General features: G+C 42.6%; 1 protein-coding gene across 1 annotated transcript; it reads right to left on the minus strand.

Moving 5' to 3' along the window:
• Positions 1-10,314: 10,314 nt before the first annotated feature.
• LOC101074239 (eukaryotic initiation factor 4A-6-like) lies at positions 10,315-11,371 on the minus strand. Its single transcript, XM_011605858.2, has one exon. The coding sequence runs from the start codon at positions 11,334-11,336 to the stop codon at positions 10,425-10,427; it is 912 nt and encodes a 303-aa protein (XP_011604160.2). The 5' UTR covers positions 11,337-11,371; the 3' UTR covers positions 10,315-10,424.
• Between the last annotated feature and the right edge of the window lie 4,995 nt (positions 11,372-16,366).

The raw sequence follows: 16,366 nt of genomic DNA on the forward strand, positions 1-16,366 counted from the left end.
CGTCCCCTCCCCTGTTGTGGAAACAACACTTTCTGTCCACCTATGTTAATATTTACATAACTATCTTACTTTTTAGGAAGAAAAACATGTTTGGAATGCTAAGATTATTACACATTAATAACAGAGAGAGGCTGTAATTTAATTCAATCAGTCACAGGCTTTTTATGAAAGCAACAGTTATCTTTATTGGAATGATACAGACACTACAGATCTGCTTTATTCTGGTAGTTTAAAAAATATTGCAATGCATCAAGCCGTCTTCGAGTTCATCCAATCTGCTCTTGAATATGGTGTAAATAAAACTTTTGGGGTATCACAGATGCCAACAAACGAACTCCGAGCATGTACGTGATCTGGCATGTTTATTTGACATTGTTTTCAAGTGTGAACTTAAGAAATTGGATATCACACAGTATAAGAAAGCCTCTAAATTTACTACAAATATTCCACATTTACATTCAAGCTTTCCTTCTGTGTTTTCACTTAATGAAATTATGTACATAACATCAAAGAGCAACCATAATTTTTACACATATTCTTTACCTCTTGTCAGTTTCTGCTCATAAATAAAAGGTGCACACTCTCCATCTCTAGAATTCAAGTCAGGGAAAGAAAGAGCTCAAAACTATTAAACAATAATCCATCCTTGAAACAAGTCAAGCACGCATGTCCAGAATGGCTGTAACGGCATCTAGATAGGGATCAAATGATTTAATGAAGCTTCACGACACGCAACTAAATTTAAGTGAGTGATGAGTTTGATGATGATACAGTAATGTAATAAACCAAAACAGATTTCCATTCAAACATCATCTTGAAACAGTTTTTAAGTTGATTTTTTTAGCATGACAATAAAGTTGAAAACATAAATTGTCCCTGGAATGCCTCAAATGGCACAACATAGTTCATTTAAAAAAAAAAAAACATTTGCAGAGGGCATGTTGTTCCAGTCTAATCATGTGGCCTATCAGCTCAAACAGTCCAGTTCTTCAGTGCCTCTGAACTCCCCTAATGTGTGGTCATGTTGAGCATAAACTGGCTCTAAGTAGAGTTGTCTGTCCTTACTGTGCATCTGCTGAGACTTCTCTGTGTGTCTCTGCTCAAAATCCTGCGGTGCTGTGTGAGTGGCTTGGATGGTGCCGTTCTGGGCCAGTGGAGACAGCGGCACTGGGACAAAGCTGTGGTAAACAACTACAGGTGGGGTCAGAACCTCCAAAGCCGATGCCTGAGTAACAGCCCCCTCTGGTGGCTGCACTGGCAACTGCAAGTAGCTCCCAGTTTCAGGATCAAAGAAAGTCTTTGTTTTGACTTGGATGGGCATGTCTACAAAGAAGTACTGGCCTGAATCGGGATCCTGGAGGAGCTTCCGTTGAGTCACTGGGAAAGACTGAGTGACGATGGCGTGTTCAATGCTAGGCTGCCTTGAAAATTTACTAGTGTGGCTTGACTGGCGGGACAAGGTTGAAGGATGAGCTACATCGCTGCCGTACACATCAATACTGTGACTCCTTCTTAACGGGTGCTCTCTGCTCACTTTGTCTCTTGATCGGCCTCTCTGTTGAAACCCCTCCATGATGGATTTTTCGTTGCACTGTGTCCTCGGGTCAAGCTTCTCGTTCGCTAACATGTCAGTGCTCAACCTGCGCTCTGCTCTATCTGCCATGTACCTGTCGATGCTCTGTGATCTCTGGAATGTCCTGTCCGGCGTGCTCCTCTGGCTGCTATGTGCCTTGTACACAGGGACATTACTGATGACCCTGTCGGTACTGTAGTGTCTCTGCTGTGGCTTATCTGGAACATGTCTGTTGCTGCTACGACCTTGCCTCTCCGTTGCACCTCTGAGCAGCGGGTCACCGGATTGGCTACTGCCTTCCACCGAATCGGTGCTCTGTCTCCGAGTCTTGGGGCCAGTGTCGTTTGTGGCACGGTGGCGTGTTTCACTGCGTCCTCTTCTGTCATCACGTGAATTCTTACCTTCATCCTTAATGTTTTTGTCGCAGCTTCTGTTGTGATGTTGGCCGGCTTCAGTCTTTTCCCTTTCGGTATGTTTCCCACCATTTTTGCTGTTTTTAGTGTTGCTGCTCTTGTGCTCAGTTTTGTCACTTTGGTGTCCCTCCGCTCTCTGCCTGCTGCTGCTGCTGCCGCTGCTCTGGGCTGGTTTGTGAGTGGACCTCTGCACGTCCTTCTTCATCCTTCTGTTTGTCAGCTTGATTGCTCTGAGAACAGCCTTTTCAGACTTTGGTAAGACTGCCGGTGGTTTAGGCAGACCTATTTGGCTGTCATTGCCGCTGCAAGTGGATCCAGACCGTTCACTGGGGACCTTTGAAACTCCTGAATTTAACCCAGTCTCATCGCCCGTGTCAGCAGCGCTGGTCGTTAAACTCTCCAGAGCTGATGAAGGACTCACCCCTGAAAACCTGTCCTCCTCTTGGGGCACGGTGAGAAAACCTTCAAGCTTTTCACCTTGTGGCATTGAAGGAGTGTGCAGTAGGGCAGTGGGGATGTTTGAAGAACTCTGCTGAGCGCTGAAGGTGTCATCTACAGTTACTGTGCTGTCAGCGACGATGGGTTCATTTATCAGAGGGAGATCTGGGTTTTCTTTGAATCGATGTGTTTCCTCCTCTCCCCTCTCTGAACCACTCAAACTCCCTCTTGGAGACCAGGGATGTGTAGTGTTCTTCTTATTCATTGCTGTATTATCTTTGACCTTAAATAAGGCAGGAATCTCCAAAGGTGGGGAGAAAGTGGTGGGGGGTGACACTGGTATTCCACCTTGGTCTGGAGGTCTGGTTTCCCCATCTGTGCTCTCCTCTTGGCATAATTCTTTCTCTTTTTGAGGTGTAACATTTATCTCTCCTTTTGTGTCCTCAGATTCTATTTCAGGATCACTTAGACAGTAGTAGTCTAGAGCAGTTTTCATATTTTTTGGCATGTTTCCAGGTTCCTCAGTGAACTCTGCTTCTCCTGTTAAGTTCTCCAGGGACTGGTACACATCAGCCTCGGCGTTTCTGTGCAGTGCACTTTCCACCGAGAAGTAGGAAGACTTTGACGACTGGCTGGATTGATCAGGTGGATTTTGAGTAATGCCAGTTCCATTTATGGACAACAAGGGTGAAATTACATCTCTTAAGGTGTCCTTGGAAGCCTCCGCACCTTCAGTTGTTCTCACATTTTCTCCATTCATTTTATCAGGTTCTTCTGGCACCAAATTCTTAGTGATTGTGTCATCCGATGCGTTTGGAAGGAAAGGAGCGTTCTTCTTTTGACTGCGTGTTCTCTGCATGTTCTCATTAGCATTTTTAAAAGTGGTTTCTATGGTGTCTGCTTGCAAGGCCCTTGACTTATTCTTATTCTGACTAATGCCCTCTGAAAGAAATTGAGTTTCAAATTTATTTTCAGATTGAGGGCATTGTGAAGGTAATTCAAATGCTTGTTTTAGGTCAGCTGAAATCGTGAACTTTGTCTTGTCTGTCCCGTCCCCCCTCTCTTTATCAGAATCTGTCTTATTTCGACTAAGCAGAGCTTCATTAGTGGACTGCTGAACTGCTGCTTCCGTTTCCCATTTCTCACCCATGAATTCTGCCAAGTGGACCTGGCCATCGTAGATCTCGTTAGCTGCTACGCTTGTCATACTGTCCACTTCCATCAAAACACTTGAATCTCTTCTATTTCCTGCCTTTTTGCTGCGAGGAGGAACAGGAGGAGTTTCGCCTTTGTTGTCTTCAGGCTCCTGAAACAGATTTCTGCCACTTTCCTTTTCCTCTGATCCACAGCTGGGATCAACAGGATCATCATCGAGAAGCTTGTCTCTGCCAATCAGGACTGTGTCTGGATTGTTGTCCCTGCCAGGACAGCCTGGTATGTGAGTCTCCCTAATTAGAGGTTCAGTCTGAGACAGCACCTGTATCATGGGATTGTGGTCTCTCATATCACCTATCTTCTCTTTTAGGTCTTTTTGCAGCTGAGTGCCCACATTGGGCTTCTCATCTTCTGACGCGAGAGAGTCTTTCGCTTGTGTAAGTCTCTGTACGGCACTTTCATCTGACAGTGCCAAATGATTCTTTTTCTTTTCTCGTTCTGACATAAAGTCTTCTAGTGCTGTTTTGGCTTTGTCATAATTCTCATTAACAAGTGCCTTGTTTCTGATGCCATTGTTGTCTGTCTTTGTAAAAACATGCTTGTTTTGCTCCCTGTCTTTCTTTGCAAATAGGTCTCTCTTTGCTAGCGTATTGCCCCTCATAGACAGCATCCCTTTCTTAATATTCTTTAGCTCCCTAGAGATTAAATCATTCTTGGCCTTCGCCTCCTCATCTATATTAACGAGGCCTAACTTAACACGATCTCTGCGTCTGGCTCTCTCTAACGCCTTCAGAGCATGCAAATCGTTAATTATATGTCCGCTATCCTTCATTTCTCCAGGCAACAGCCTCTCCTCATCCACCTCCGTTCTTTTGTCGACTTTCCGATCACCTACATCTAACTCTACTCTGTTCTCATCATCCACCAGGGAATATCTCTGAGACTTTATATAGCTGTTCTGTCTGGTTGAGAATAAATGCTTGGCTTTATCAGGTTTCTGGACATATTTTTCCTCATCTGGTAGTAAATCTAGGTTGGTTTCTGAGCATTTACCATTAGAGAGCTTTTCAGCATTATGTTCCTGATGTTTGTCAAGTGAGAGATGAACATCAGAATTAGCAAACCTTTTCTTTGGAACAGGTGGGGGTGCTTTCTTAACTTTTTTGCCAGCCAGCATGGCCTCATTTGCACTGTCAAATTTGCTGTTTTCTTGTACCGAGGTCTTCCTCCTGCTGCTCTGTGTTTCTCCTGAATGTGCCATCCACCTGTCTGCCTCTCTCTCCCTCACCTCTTCTCTGTCTGAAATGTTGACACTATCCACCTGGATTGCAGAGAGAGCTTTACTTTTGGCTGCATGAATTGCTTCTTTTGCCGCTTTGGCCACATCCCTTGTGCTCATGGGCTGCCTGTTACTATCCTGTCTGCCAGAGCTATCTAGCTGCTCTCCAGAACATCTTTCTCTGTTTTCTTTGGCTAATTGTTGGGACTGTTCTGGTACAATTGGGAGTATTTTTCCGGCTGATAGACCTAATGATTCTTCTGAAATCATGGGTAAATAGTCTTTGTTGTTGACTTTTAAAACATTTGGTGAAAGTGCTGTGTTTTTTCTTTGCACTTTTGGAGAAATTTCACTGTTTATCATGAGCGACAAGAGTCCATTTGACTCAACTTGTTGGGTTATTTGTAGAGGAGCTTTACTAGATGGAGAGACTTGAGGGTAATTCACATCGGTGTCACCTTGGATAGCTTTCCTGTACAAATTCAGGGTAGGGTAGTTTTGTTTTTTTGCTTTGGCATTTCTGGTGTTGGATTGAATAAAGGGGAGAACTGGATTATTTTCATCAACACCACTGTTACTTACAGCTTCCCTTTTGCTTTGTAGAAGATTTGATAATAAATAATCATCTAAAAGTGGCATTTCAGTGTGATCTATAGGAAGGTTTTCAGTTGGGGTGCAGCTAGATTCAAAAACAGGACTGCAAACTGTCCGTCCATCTTTTGGAATAGCAGGAGTGCTCAAGCCAGACGCATTTCCTTCAGAGCTCACTGGAAGAAGTTTAAGATGGTCTGATTTTGGAGATTGAGTCTCACCCCCAGAAACCTCTGATGTTTTAAATTTGGGTGGGCTGTAGCGGCTTTTAACCCTTTTTCTATTATCCTTCAGATTAAAGAGGATGCTAGAGGCAAGCGACTTGTAACTGTCCCGTTTGATTGGAAGTTCAGGGGTCAGTTTGGCCTCACAGTGTGGTCCTACCGGTAGGTCCTGGATAGAAGGTGAAAGAATACTTTGGAGGATTTCTGATGTTTCTGTGGGTTGTCTGGAAGGAATAAGGGGCGTCATCAGCTGGCAGATGCTGAAGGGTGTAGAAGCTGTGGAGCTGACCTCCTCAACTGCTTTCACCTCCACAGACTGCACTTGTTTTTTGAGGAAAGGCAGACCATCATCCATTGGTTTTGAACTGTTTTCCTGTGGCGGTACCCCAGACTGACTGTTTGGAATCACACTCTTTGTTCTGGGCCTGTTGCGCCTCCAGGGGGCAGCGTTTTCATCCCCCCCATCTGAGGAGCTGCTCTTTTCAGCCTGAGTAGCTGTGGGCTTTTTTGGGATCTCTGAAGGAGGAGAGGGAGGGGTGGGTTTGGGAGCAATGGGAGAAGGGTCAACTGTCACATTCTGGCATGACTGCTCCTCTTTTCCATGCAGAGTGTCTTTTCGGTGAGTCTCTGTCAGTTCTTTGTAAAAACGCATGTCATACCATGTAGGAATATTATCTGTGGGAAGGACTGTGCATTCCGGGCCAAAATGGAATTGGTTCAAATCTCTCCAAGTCTGGAACGGGCTAAACTCACTGTGGAAAAAAAAGTTTCTGATGTTGAGTTTTTTTAGTTTCACTGTGGATTTCCCATTTTTCTTCTTTGAGCACTTTTCTGTGGGAAAGCCAGCATCTTTGAGACTGCGGTAATCTGAGGAAAATTCCGACAGCTCTCTTTGGATGCTGCGAAGTGCAGACTTATCCCAAGATTCCCCCTTTGAGTCAGCCACGTCGCCATTTTTGATCAGCATCCCTTCGCAGCTTTCCCCCGTTGCACTTAAAGCTTTGAGAAAAGAAGACATGTGGGACAAACTCTCCTGATGCTGTACAAAATTCTTGTCAGCTTTGCTGTTGCCTCGCTTTTTAGATTCCTTGCGACGGGTCGTTTTAGGCTCCCCCGCCAAAGGTTTGTGGCAGTTAAAAGGCGAGTATCCATACAAGAAGTCATCATTGTATGCAGCGTCATCTCCAACGCAGAGACTCCGAAAGGCCCGGTCGGTGAGAGTGCTGACCTCGCGGTCGTTCTCATCCATGAACAGGTCAGTGAAGCCATTGGGGAAGCGATGGTGAAGCATGCTTCCCATACGATGGTTCATGTGACGCTTTTCCACACAGCTCATGGCACCGACAACTTTCAAACATCACAGATTGGTTCTTTGCAGGTTCTTTGGTTGTCTTCCAGATCACATGTGCTTAAGTGACTTGATGGAATATGGAAGTTCCTGAAAAATACAAAAGCATTGAAATCAGAATCAGTGATCAAACGTGTTTCTTCTTTGCGCTTTTAATATTTTTACTGTCAATACAGCATTAAAGTTAGAAAAAACTAGCAGATAGCAAAAGCATGACATGTCCTTCAGAGCAGATGTTCTGGGACTGATGGCTACAAATCAAACCAATCCAAAGAGCTGCATAGCCACCACCCATAGTGTTGACAACAATTATCCAATTTAGTAAGGAATGAATGGCCACAATCTTACCCTTCCTTCTTCAAAAGACTCACATTAGCCCAACTATATGCAGCAATAACTAAATATGCAGCAGCACTGAAGTTCTTTAGGACATATTCTGAACTTTATTACATAGTTTACACACAATGATTCCACACCTCCAACATGTTATTCTTTCTATAAAAGGCTGCGAATAGTGACCTTTATGTATATGACATGTGCCAACTTCAGCCGTGCTCTCTCTGTGCAGACAAACACTGGCTATTTTTAAGCACAGCAGGATACCTGCTATGCTGGCATGCTGTTAGAGGCCATGAGAACCACTCCAGGTTAATTTTATATCCTATTATTTCAAAACTGAACATGTGCATTTCCCATCGAATGAATTGATACAGTTTCTAACTATAGAGACTTTCTACCGAGCATTGTAGCATGAACAGGTTCATGCTACAGAGGTCAGGAAGTGTAATTAAATCATGAAATCACCCCAAGACCGCCCCACCTACAGCTGTTCTACTATATCTTACTTCAGCTATCTGGGTGAGTTCCTAGAATAGCTCATAATCCCATTTATATGCACTGACCCGTGAGCAGAGCTACAAATAAATAACTCTTAACTGTCAGCAAAATCCATATCTTTGTCAGCAGAAAAGGTTCTAAAAGTACTATATGATGTGTTTTCTTCAGCAATTCTAATAAAACATTTTCAATTATAAGGACAGAAGAAAGAGGCAGAAGATGAGAAAACTTTTGTTCCAAGTTTTATCATCAACATTACTGAGTAAAGCAGTATAATTACGAGACCTGGACTGTATTTTCTAGATCATATGGAATCTTGTATTTCTGTGAGAGATGTCAACCATCTCGTAACTAGGTATCAGTTAGCACCATCGGTACTTTCCCAGCATCTGCTTGTGTATTTATACTCAAAGAAATGTGGTAGCCTAATTAATCTACTGTTTTACAGTGCGCCATGTGAAGAACTTAAGACTTTCTTCATAAGCTCAATGTTAATAATAATGTTGATGATATGTTCATCTGAAAACATTCTTCTTCTAAAATAATCCATTAAAGGAACCATTTAGGTTTAGGACTTTCTCCAAAATGAAAACAATCGTCACTCTGGTCATAAGAGTTTATGAAAAAATGTCTCATCTCATCCATATACACTGCTCCCTCACCTTGGTGATGGCTATTTCATGCTTAGGTCCCTCTAGACAGCCGTGGCAAACACAAATCCTCAGTGTGGGACCCGGGAATCCAGCGTCTGAAAGTAAAGTCAAGTGAGTTTTTGAGGTAACCCAATTTATTTTTCAGCAGAAAGACACAAAAAAATCTCACCAAAGTAAGTCAAGTCCTCAGATCCATGTTCAACTTCACTGGTGTGTCCACAGTCCAGCTCAGAATGGACCAAAATAGATGCACACGTCTGTGTGGCCAAACCAAGCAGCAACACAACTAGCTAGCACACTGGAATAACTAAAGGGTGTCAAGTGGCAGGGAAGGACAGGGCAGCAGGATGAAATAAACACGGTCATTGGTTATTTTTGTAACCAAGCAGTCAGGGCTGATAGGCTCCTGCTTGAACCCTCTCCCGACTGTTCGGCATCATTTGTGAGATCACAGTCTCGTTACAGACAAAAGAGGGTTGTGCGGGTGCCGAACACGAAAGGCCAATATTTAGGTTGTGACTCATTATGACCGTATCACATGGAGGAAACTTGTCTCAGACAGTTAGACTGAAGGTCCCTGAAGTGGACAGTGGGAGGCATGCGTCCTCTGACTGATATATGTCGGGTTGTTGATCCAGCTCTTTACACGAGTTGTGGACATGGATGTGTAGTCTAGTTTTAGGACAAGAACAGCTGTTGTTGTGAGATTAAGCTGAAACGCTGATTTGTTAACCTCTGTAACTCAGAGGAAGTTAATGGGTGAGGTCAAATGTGACCAAACTTTTGGCAGGATATGTTGGTTCCTTCAATGATAGTCCTCAGCTCACACACATATGTGTTAAATGCTCATGTATGCAGCCATGGCTTATAAATGATTACACTGAAAATCATGTAGACCATTAAATCTTATCATGACAGCTTGACTTGTTATTAAAAGTCTACTTTTTTTTTACCGTAAACAAAAGGTGAATTTAACAAACACACCTATTTTTCATTTTTATATTTATAATTGTGCACACACACAAATATATACATATAGAGAGAGAGAGACAGACAGACATATAAAAAGAGATATAGATAAAGATATAAACATTTTATGACTGGTCAGTCTGCTAAAAGGCTATTTGATTCAACTATTTGAACCATTTTATCTCATTGATCAGTGAATTCAGCAGTGGAGGAAGTAAAAAGAAGGTGACAAGACCCAAGGGGCAGAACAAATGAAAAACAGTCTTGATGACAAGTTGCTGGCAGAACAATAAAACCATTCTGCAGCCCTCAATCATTGTCTATCATCCATTGTAAGGGAGATGGGACACGGGCCATTGCTGTATCCACCAAACAGCTGGTCAGCATCTTGTCCCACCGAGTCAACTGCTCCAATTACTCTTGGGAAGACAATAACGGCATAAAACCTGTGTTTGGTTCGTTCAGGGCGTCCGGTGTGGACAGCTCTTTAATGGACCTGCCCTTTCTACATTGAATCATCTAACAGCAAACCTAAAGACACTCTGAGATGGCCTGGCCCAGGTGATATGTCACAGCAGCCAGTGCGTGAAGCGATTTCCCCCTGCCCTGCCAACGTGCTCTATTTAGTCACAATCAAAATTGCTATCGTCAGTGCACGTTTTGTGGATGATGGTACGTCATTTACTTCAACCTGATTTTATGTGACGATTTGAATTTGCTTGCTGGTTGGACCGACCTTTGCTAACAAACTCCTGTCAATAGACTTTTGGCATTGTTTGGCATTGGCATGTTTGTCTTAGTAAAGTCTTGTGGAACCAATTCTGACACTTTTGAACAGCAACAATCAAAACTACATTTCATTTAAATGAATGTAATTCCAATAATGTATAGACTTTACTTATATATCAGGCATGTACCAAAAAGGTTTTGAATAACATTACACTTCACAAAATATGGATATTTAGGATTGTCTTTTTTAGTTTGTATGTAATACACAGTTTATTCTTCAGGTTGAAATGTTTGACTTCAAAGGAGACCAGCCACAACTCCTCAATTTGGATGCTGTAAAACTTTTGGATTTCTAAGAGTGTGTGCTGGCTGACTTCTGTCACCATGGTTATGGTCACTCCCTTCCTACCAAATTGACCACCTCGACCAATTCCGTAGATGTAGTTCTCCACGTTGGTGGGGAGGTCGTAGTTGATCACCACTGACACATGCTGAACATCGATTCCTCGGGCCATCAGATCAGTGGTAATCAGCACTCGGCTGGAGCCAGAGTGAAACTCCTTCATGACAACATCCCTCTCGCTCTGCTCCATCTCTCCATGCAGGACAGAGACTGTGAAATCTTCTAATGTCAGCCGCTGAGCCAGCCACTCTGCTTTCCTGCTGGTGTTTACAAAAATGACAGCTTGGCTAATGGTGAGAGTCTCATACAGGTCAAACAGGGTTTCCAGTTTATACTCTTCTTTTTCAGTGTTAACATAGAACTGTCGAATCCCCTCCAGGGTCAGTTCCTCCTTTGTAACAAGGATTTTCTTTGGATTCTGCATAAAAATCTTTGTGACCTCCAGAACATCAGGTGACATGGTTGCTGACATTAGGACCACTTGGATATTAGTTGGCAGTTTAAGGAAGATTTTATAAATTTGGTCCTTGTCCTGACCCAGCATCCAATCTGCTTCATCAAGCACCAGCATTTGTATGGCCCTGGGAGAGATGACCCTGCACATTAACATGTCAAAGACACGTCCTGGTGTTCCCACGATGATATGAGGACTCGATGACTTCAGGGTATCTATCTCCTGACAAAAGCTTGTCCCTCCAACACAGGCATGGCAACAGACCCCCATGTAGTCCCTCAGACCTGGCACCTCTTCCCCTGAGAGGTGCCAGGTCTGAGGGACTACATGCAGGCCATCTGACGTCAAGACAAGCGTGACCTGTGCAAAATGTGCAAAATTCATTTGCACAAAGCACAGTGTGATGTCACTGGTGTGCTGTGTAGATGTACATACAGACACACACACCTTGTTCATATTGCTATTGCTTGTTATATTGTTAATTCATGGTTTACAAATAGTGTATATTTGTATAAAAATAAAATGTAAATGTTATGTTTCAATGTTATGTAAAACTATTGCGTTTTATATGTTGGTCTTTCAGAAGGAATGAAGTGGTGAAACAATTTTAAAAAAGGTTGAACATGTATTTTTTTATTGAAAAACGAGTGAATTATCCTAATTGAACCATTCCTTTTGAAAGTTAAGGAACACCATTGCATGAAATATTGATAGAATAGTTAGTAATGGAGTTAGTAAGGAAATATTAACAGCGCTTGCTCGGATGTTTTTGGATTCGGACATCTTTTTGATCAAAATGACCTTGGAACATTGTTGCTGTTCCTCAAAAACTAACATAACAGGACGGTTGAGAAAAGTCCAAGACTATCTGATCCTGTCTTTTAATTTAAATGCAAAACAGATGTTTACTGGTTTCCATCACTGGAAACTGTCATCTAGACAGTGAATTATTACCTTCACCATGGTTCAATGAGCCTGCAATTACCTTTCTGTGAACAAAATAATGAAAAGTTCTGAAGGGATTATAGTGAAATTTTCAGGGAATGACAATGGTAAGGAAATTATTAAATTTGGCAATGTTCTGGATCCCTGAGGGATTTTAACCTTTGATTTTCCATCGATCAAAGCCACTGGGTCTTAATTGGATTTGATCATAAAGCAAACCACTATGTTATGTAGCCTTGTACGACTGCTGCCTGCGTATATACCGTTCTGCAGGTCTAATTCATATGTGGCTTAATGACCTGCTTATTTTTACATTAAACCACCTCCATTAAAGGAAAACAACTCAGTTCTCTCAACAAGTGCCTGCTTGGCAGAGGTCTGTGCTCTCCAAGTGCTTTTTCTAGTTATGTAAGCGGCCATCGTCCAATCGCTGAAAACATTATGTTCTATCAGCATGTTTAACTGGCAATATCACACATGACTGCAAAAAGAGCCCCTTGTGATTATTTTAGCCACACATCTTCAGAAATACCTCCGAGAGGCCGCTTGTTTCCCCACATATTACACCCCTAGCGTACTATATAGGCAGTAGAGAATACGAAATTACGTAACCTGGCAGGCTGCTTAATGATCATAAGATTAAGATTTACTTTATTCATCGCCGTAGGGAAATTCAATTGTAATAGCAGCATAGATACGAAGAAATATAACTATAATATATAGACACAAATAACAGCAGGTGTATTTACAAAGCATAGAAACAGAATAAAAATAAAATACAAATAAGATTAGAACGTAGGCATAGAGATAAAAACAAGATTAAATTATAAACATATTTCCTTAATTAAAATCCATTTATAGCTTTTCTAGTTAATTTGTTCAGATAAATGCTGTCTTTTTTTCATTATGGTAAGTTTGTTAGAGTAAACTGAATTAAATGTCAGCACTTACAGCCTTAGAAATGGACAGCAGTGGCTTTTATTTAGTCATGACATTCTCAATTGCATCACTTGTACTTACTAGCATAATCTACAGCCCACACTATAGTAAAAACTCCATGTTCCTACTTTAAAAGTGGGTCCTCAATCCATAATAAATACTGTGAAGTAGGTCCTCTGGAGTAAAAGGCCCCATAAAGACAGCAACCCATTCTGAACCCCTTCTGAAAACGATTCTTTAGCAGCCTCACGAGGCTCACGCTGATCTGGACACAAGTGGATCTCAGGATTAAATTACACTCTCAATTTTCAGAAAGCATCACGACGCTGTAATTGAGGTTTCCATCGCGCGCAGAAAACAGGTTGAGAAATCAGATATTTTGGGGCTCATGAGCAGAATCCTCCCCAATCTGGCCAGCGATGAGATGTTTAGCCGCATGTCGTCGTTTTGTCGCTGGTTGTCACGGTGGTGCCCCGAAAACCAGGTGGCCTTTATAGACAATTGGAACAGTTTTTGGGGAAAACCCGGTCTGATTAGGCGAGACGGTGTCCATCCCACACGGGATGGTGCCTCTCTCATTTCTAGTAATTTGGCTAATTTTATTAGACCCAAAGTGACCTGACAATCCAGGGTCCAGACCAGGATGCAGAGTTGTAGTCTTACACACCTATCTGCTGCTTCCTTAGAACCCTCATCGACCAACAATAACATATTTAACACTATAGAGGTAGTCTCTGTTCCAGGGTTAAAAGTTCACCAAGCACAGAGCAGGGGAGCGGTCAATCACCATAATCTTATTAAAATTAATACCAAAGCACAAGTTGGAGAAACTAATATCACAATTAAGTGTGGGCTGTTAAATATTAGATCTCTTTTGTGCAAATCCCTGTTAGTGCACGACCTGATAGTGGATCATCACATTGATTTATTTTGTCTTACTGAGACCTGGCTTCAGGAGGAGGAGTATGTTAGCTTAAATGAATCTACTCCTCCTACCCATCTTAATTATCATATTCCTCGTACTACTGGTCGAGGAGGGGGAGTGGCAGCAATCTATCACTCCAAGTTATTAATTAATCCGAGACCAAAACATGGTTCCAGTTCATTTGAAAGCCTGTCTCTTGGTATCACCCATCTGAACTGGAAGGCAGAAAAGCCACTTCTGTTTGTTGTTGTATATCGGCCCCCTGCTGGACCACATTCAGAGTTCCTGCCTGGTCCTGCTCAAGGTTTCTTCCTGTTAAAGGGGAGTTTTTCCTTGCCACTGTTGCTTGTCTGGGGTTAGGCCCTGGGATTCTGGAAAGTGCCTTGAAACAATTTTGATCGTAAAAGACGCTATATAAGAAAAAGAAAGAAGATAAGCTCTTTAAATGTTGCCTCTTGTTATTGATGCCTGCTGAACTTTCATTACATGGGATGTTTACTCCACTAGAAAATATTGCTGAAAAAACAAGTTTTAACATTATAGCTTCATTCTGATTTATCTGTCACAGATTTGAGTTCTATTACAAAGTTCCGCTGACCTCTATGAACCCTACCACCCACACAAACCCACATTGAGCAGTTACAGCAACACCTGGTTCGCACTCGGTTTCCTAGGATATGTGATGTCAAAGGTCAAACGGTGTCATTCGCCAGTTGATATGAGGGCTGCGTTGTGACGTCTAGGTGGAAGGTCAACCAGGCAGCATGACAGCCCTCACGTTTTGTTGGTTCTGTTTTCCTGCTTGTGGTAATTCTTAATTTTCTACTTTGTGATTAGTCTGAAGTATGTGAAATGTGTGTTTGTGTTCATTAAACTGTTTTAAAGACACTTTTTTTTACTGAGGTTATTTCAACTGCAGTCAGCTGGAAATGAAAAGCCTGTCAGGCACTTCCCTGGCCGACCACAAGGGGGGGATAAATTTCTTGCAAGTATAAAATGTAGACAATTATCAAGTCTGAAGAGTACAGCAATTTTTTTGGTAGTTACGATATACAATTTTAAAAAAACTAACTAAAAAAATTGAGTTTTGAGAAAGGATACTGCGGAAAATAATTACAATTCATGGTATTGTTTGGATCAGTTGTCAGGTTCAGAACTGACTTGTCTCACAAGTCCAGACACAAACCTAACACTGATCTAACAGATTAGTCAGTGTAATACATTTTGCCATCTAGCTAGCGTGCTAACAGGTTGGGTGGTTGACATTGCAGCTATGCAGAAAGCACAGCGGGCCAAGTGGGAAAGGAGGGGGCACTGTCAAAATAAATGAGACAGTCCAGGACTCCAGGACAAACACCTAATCAGAACTTCAGTGTTCCAGCTGCAATATGTCAGTGATGAAATGCATTGCTAACATTGCTGACCTGCGTTTGCAAATTGGGGAAGAGATATGCATTCACATTTGTCTTTCTCATGAGCAAAGGCTCCTTTGGAGAATCTCACTTTCCGGTTGCATCGTCATGGCAACAGCCAGGTTTTTCAGCAAACCTTCTACACATACGTACAATGCTAAATTAAAGTAATCGTATCAGGGGGTCCAGGGTGGCCACAGAGCTGCAGACAGGACAAAGATTCACTGTGGGATACTGTTGCAGGACACAGGAGACACACATCAAACCCTCAGACACAACAATTCAGGATCCACAATGCTGGGGGAGGGATCAAATTAGAAAGCCGGACGGAAGGCTGGGACACACAACTTAAAATGTAGAATGTTGAGTCACTGTGTCCTCCTCACCCCCCCCCCCCCCCCCCCCCATCCGTCCTTCCTTCCTTCCTTCCTTCCACCTCTCATGTATGTTCTTAAATAAAAGACCAGACTCGACGGTCGACCTGTTGGCCCCCACAGCTGGAAGTGTGATTGGCTCAGCATCAATCTCAACAACCTCCACACACACACACACACACACACACACACACACACACACACACACACACACACACACACACACACACACACACACATCCTAACCCTAACATTCCAATGAAGCCTCTGGCTTTAACCCTAACATAAGTCTAACCTCATCCTTAAAACCAAAATCTTCAGTCGTTGTGAAAAAAAGCCAAAATGTACTCACTTCCAAAAAAAGGGTCCTGACTTTGTTATAAGAATGAGTATAATGGTCCTCAAAATGCAGCAAATACAAGATAGCTCGCCCCCCCCCCACCCCACTTTCTCTCTCACACACACACACACACAAACACACACACAAGCAGACACACACCTGACCTGTTTTCCCACACACCTGCATCCTGTTTGGAAAATTATGTTTCCCCATCACATGCCAGAGGTTAGTGTGCATGTGTATGTGTTCTTGCACACACTCACCTGTCTGTGCTGTGTTCACGTGTGCAAGTTTGTGTGCTGCCATGAGCCAAATGCCGCTGCCCCTGTGTGTGACAGGAGGGAGGGAGGGAGGGAGAAGGGAAG

The sequence above is a fragment of the Takifugu rubripes genome, chromosome 1 (assembly GCF_901000725.2).
Source record: "Takifugu rubripes chromosome 1, fTakRub1.2, whole genome shotgun sequence".
Taxonomy (NCBI): Eukaryota; Metazoa; Chordata; class Actinopteri; order Tetraodontiformes; family Tetraodontidae; genus Takifugu; species Takifugu rubripes.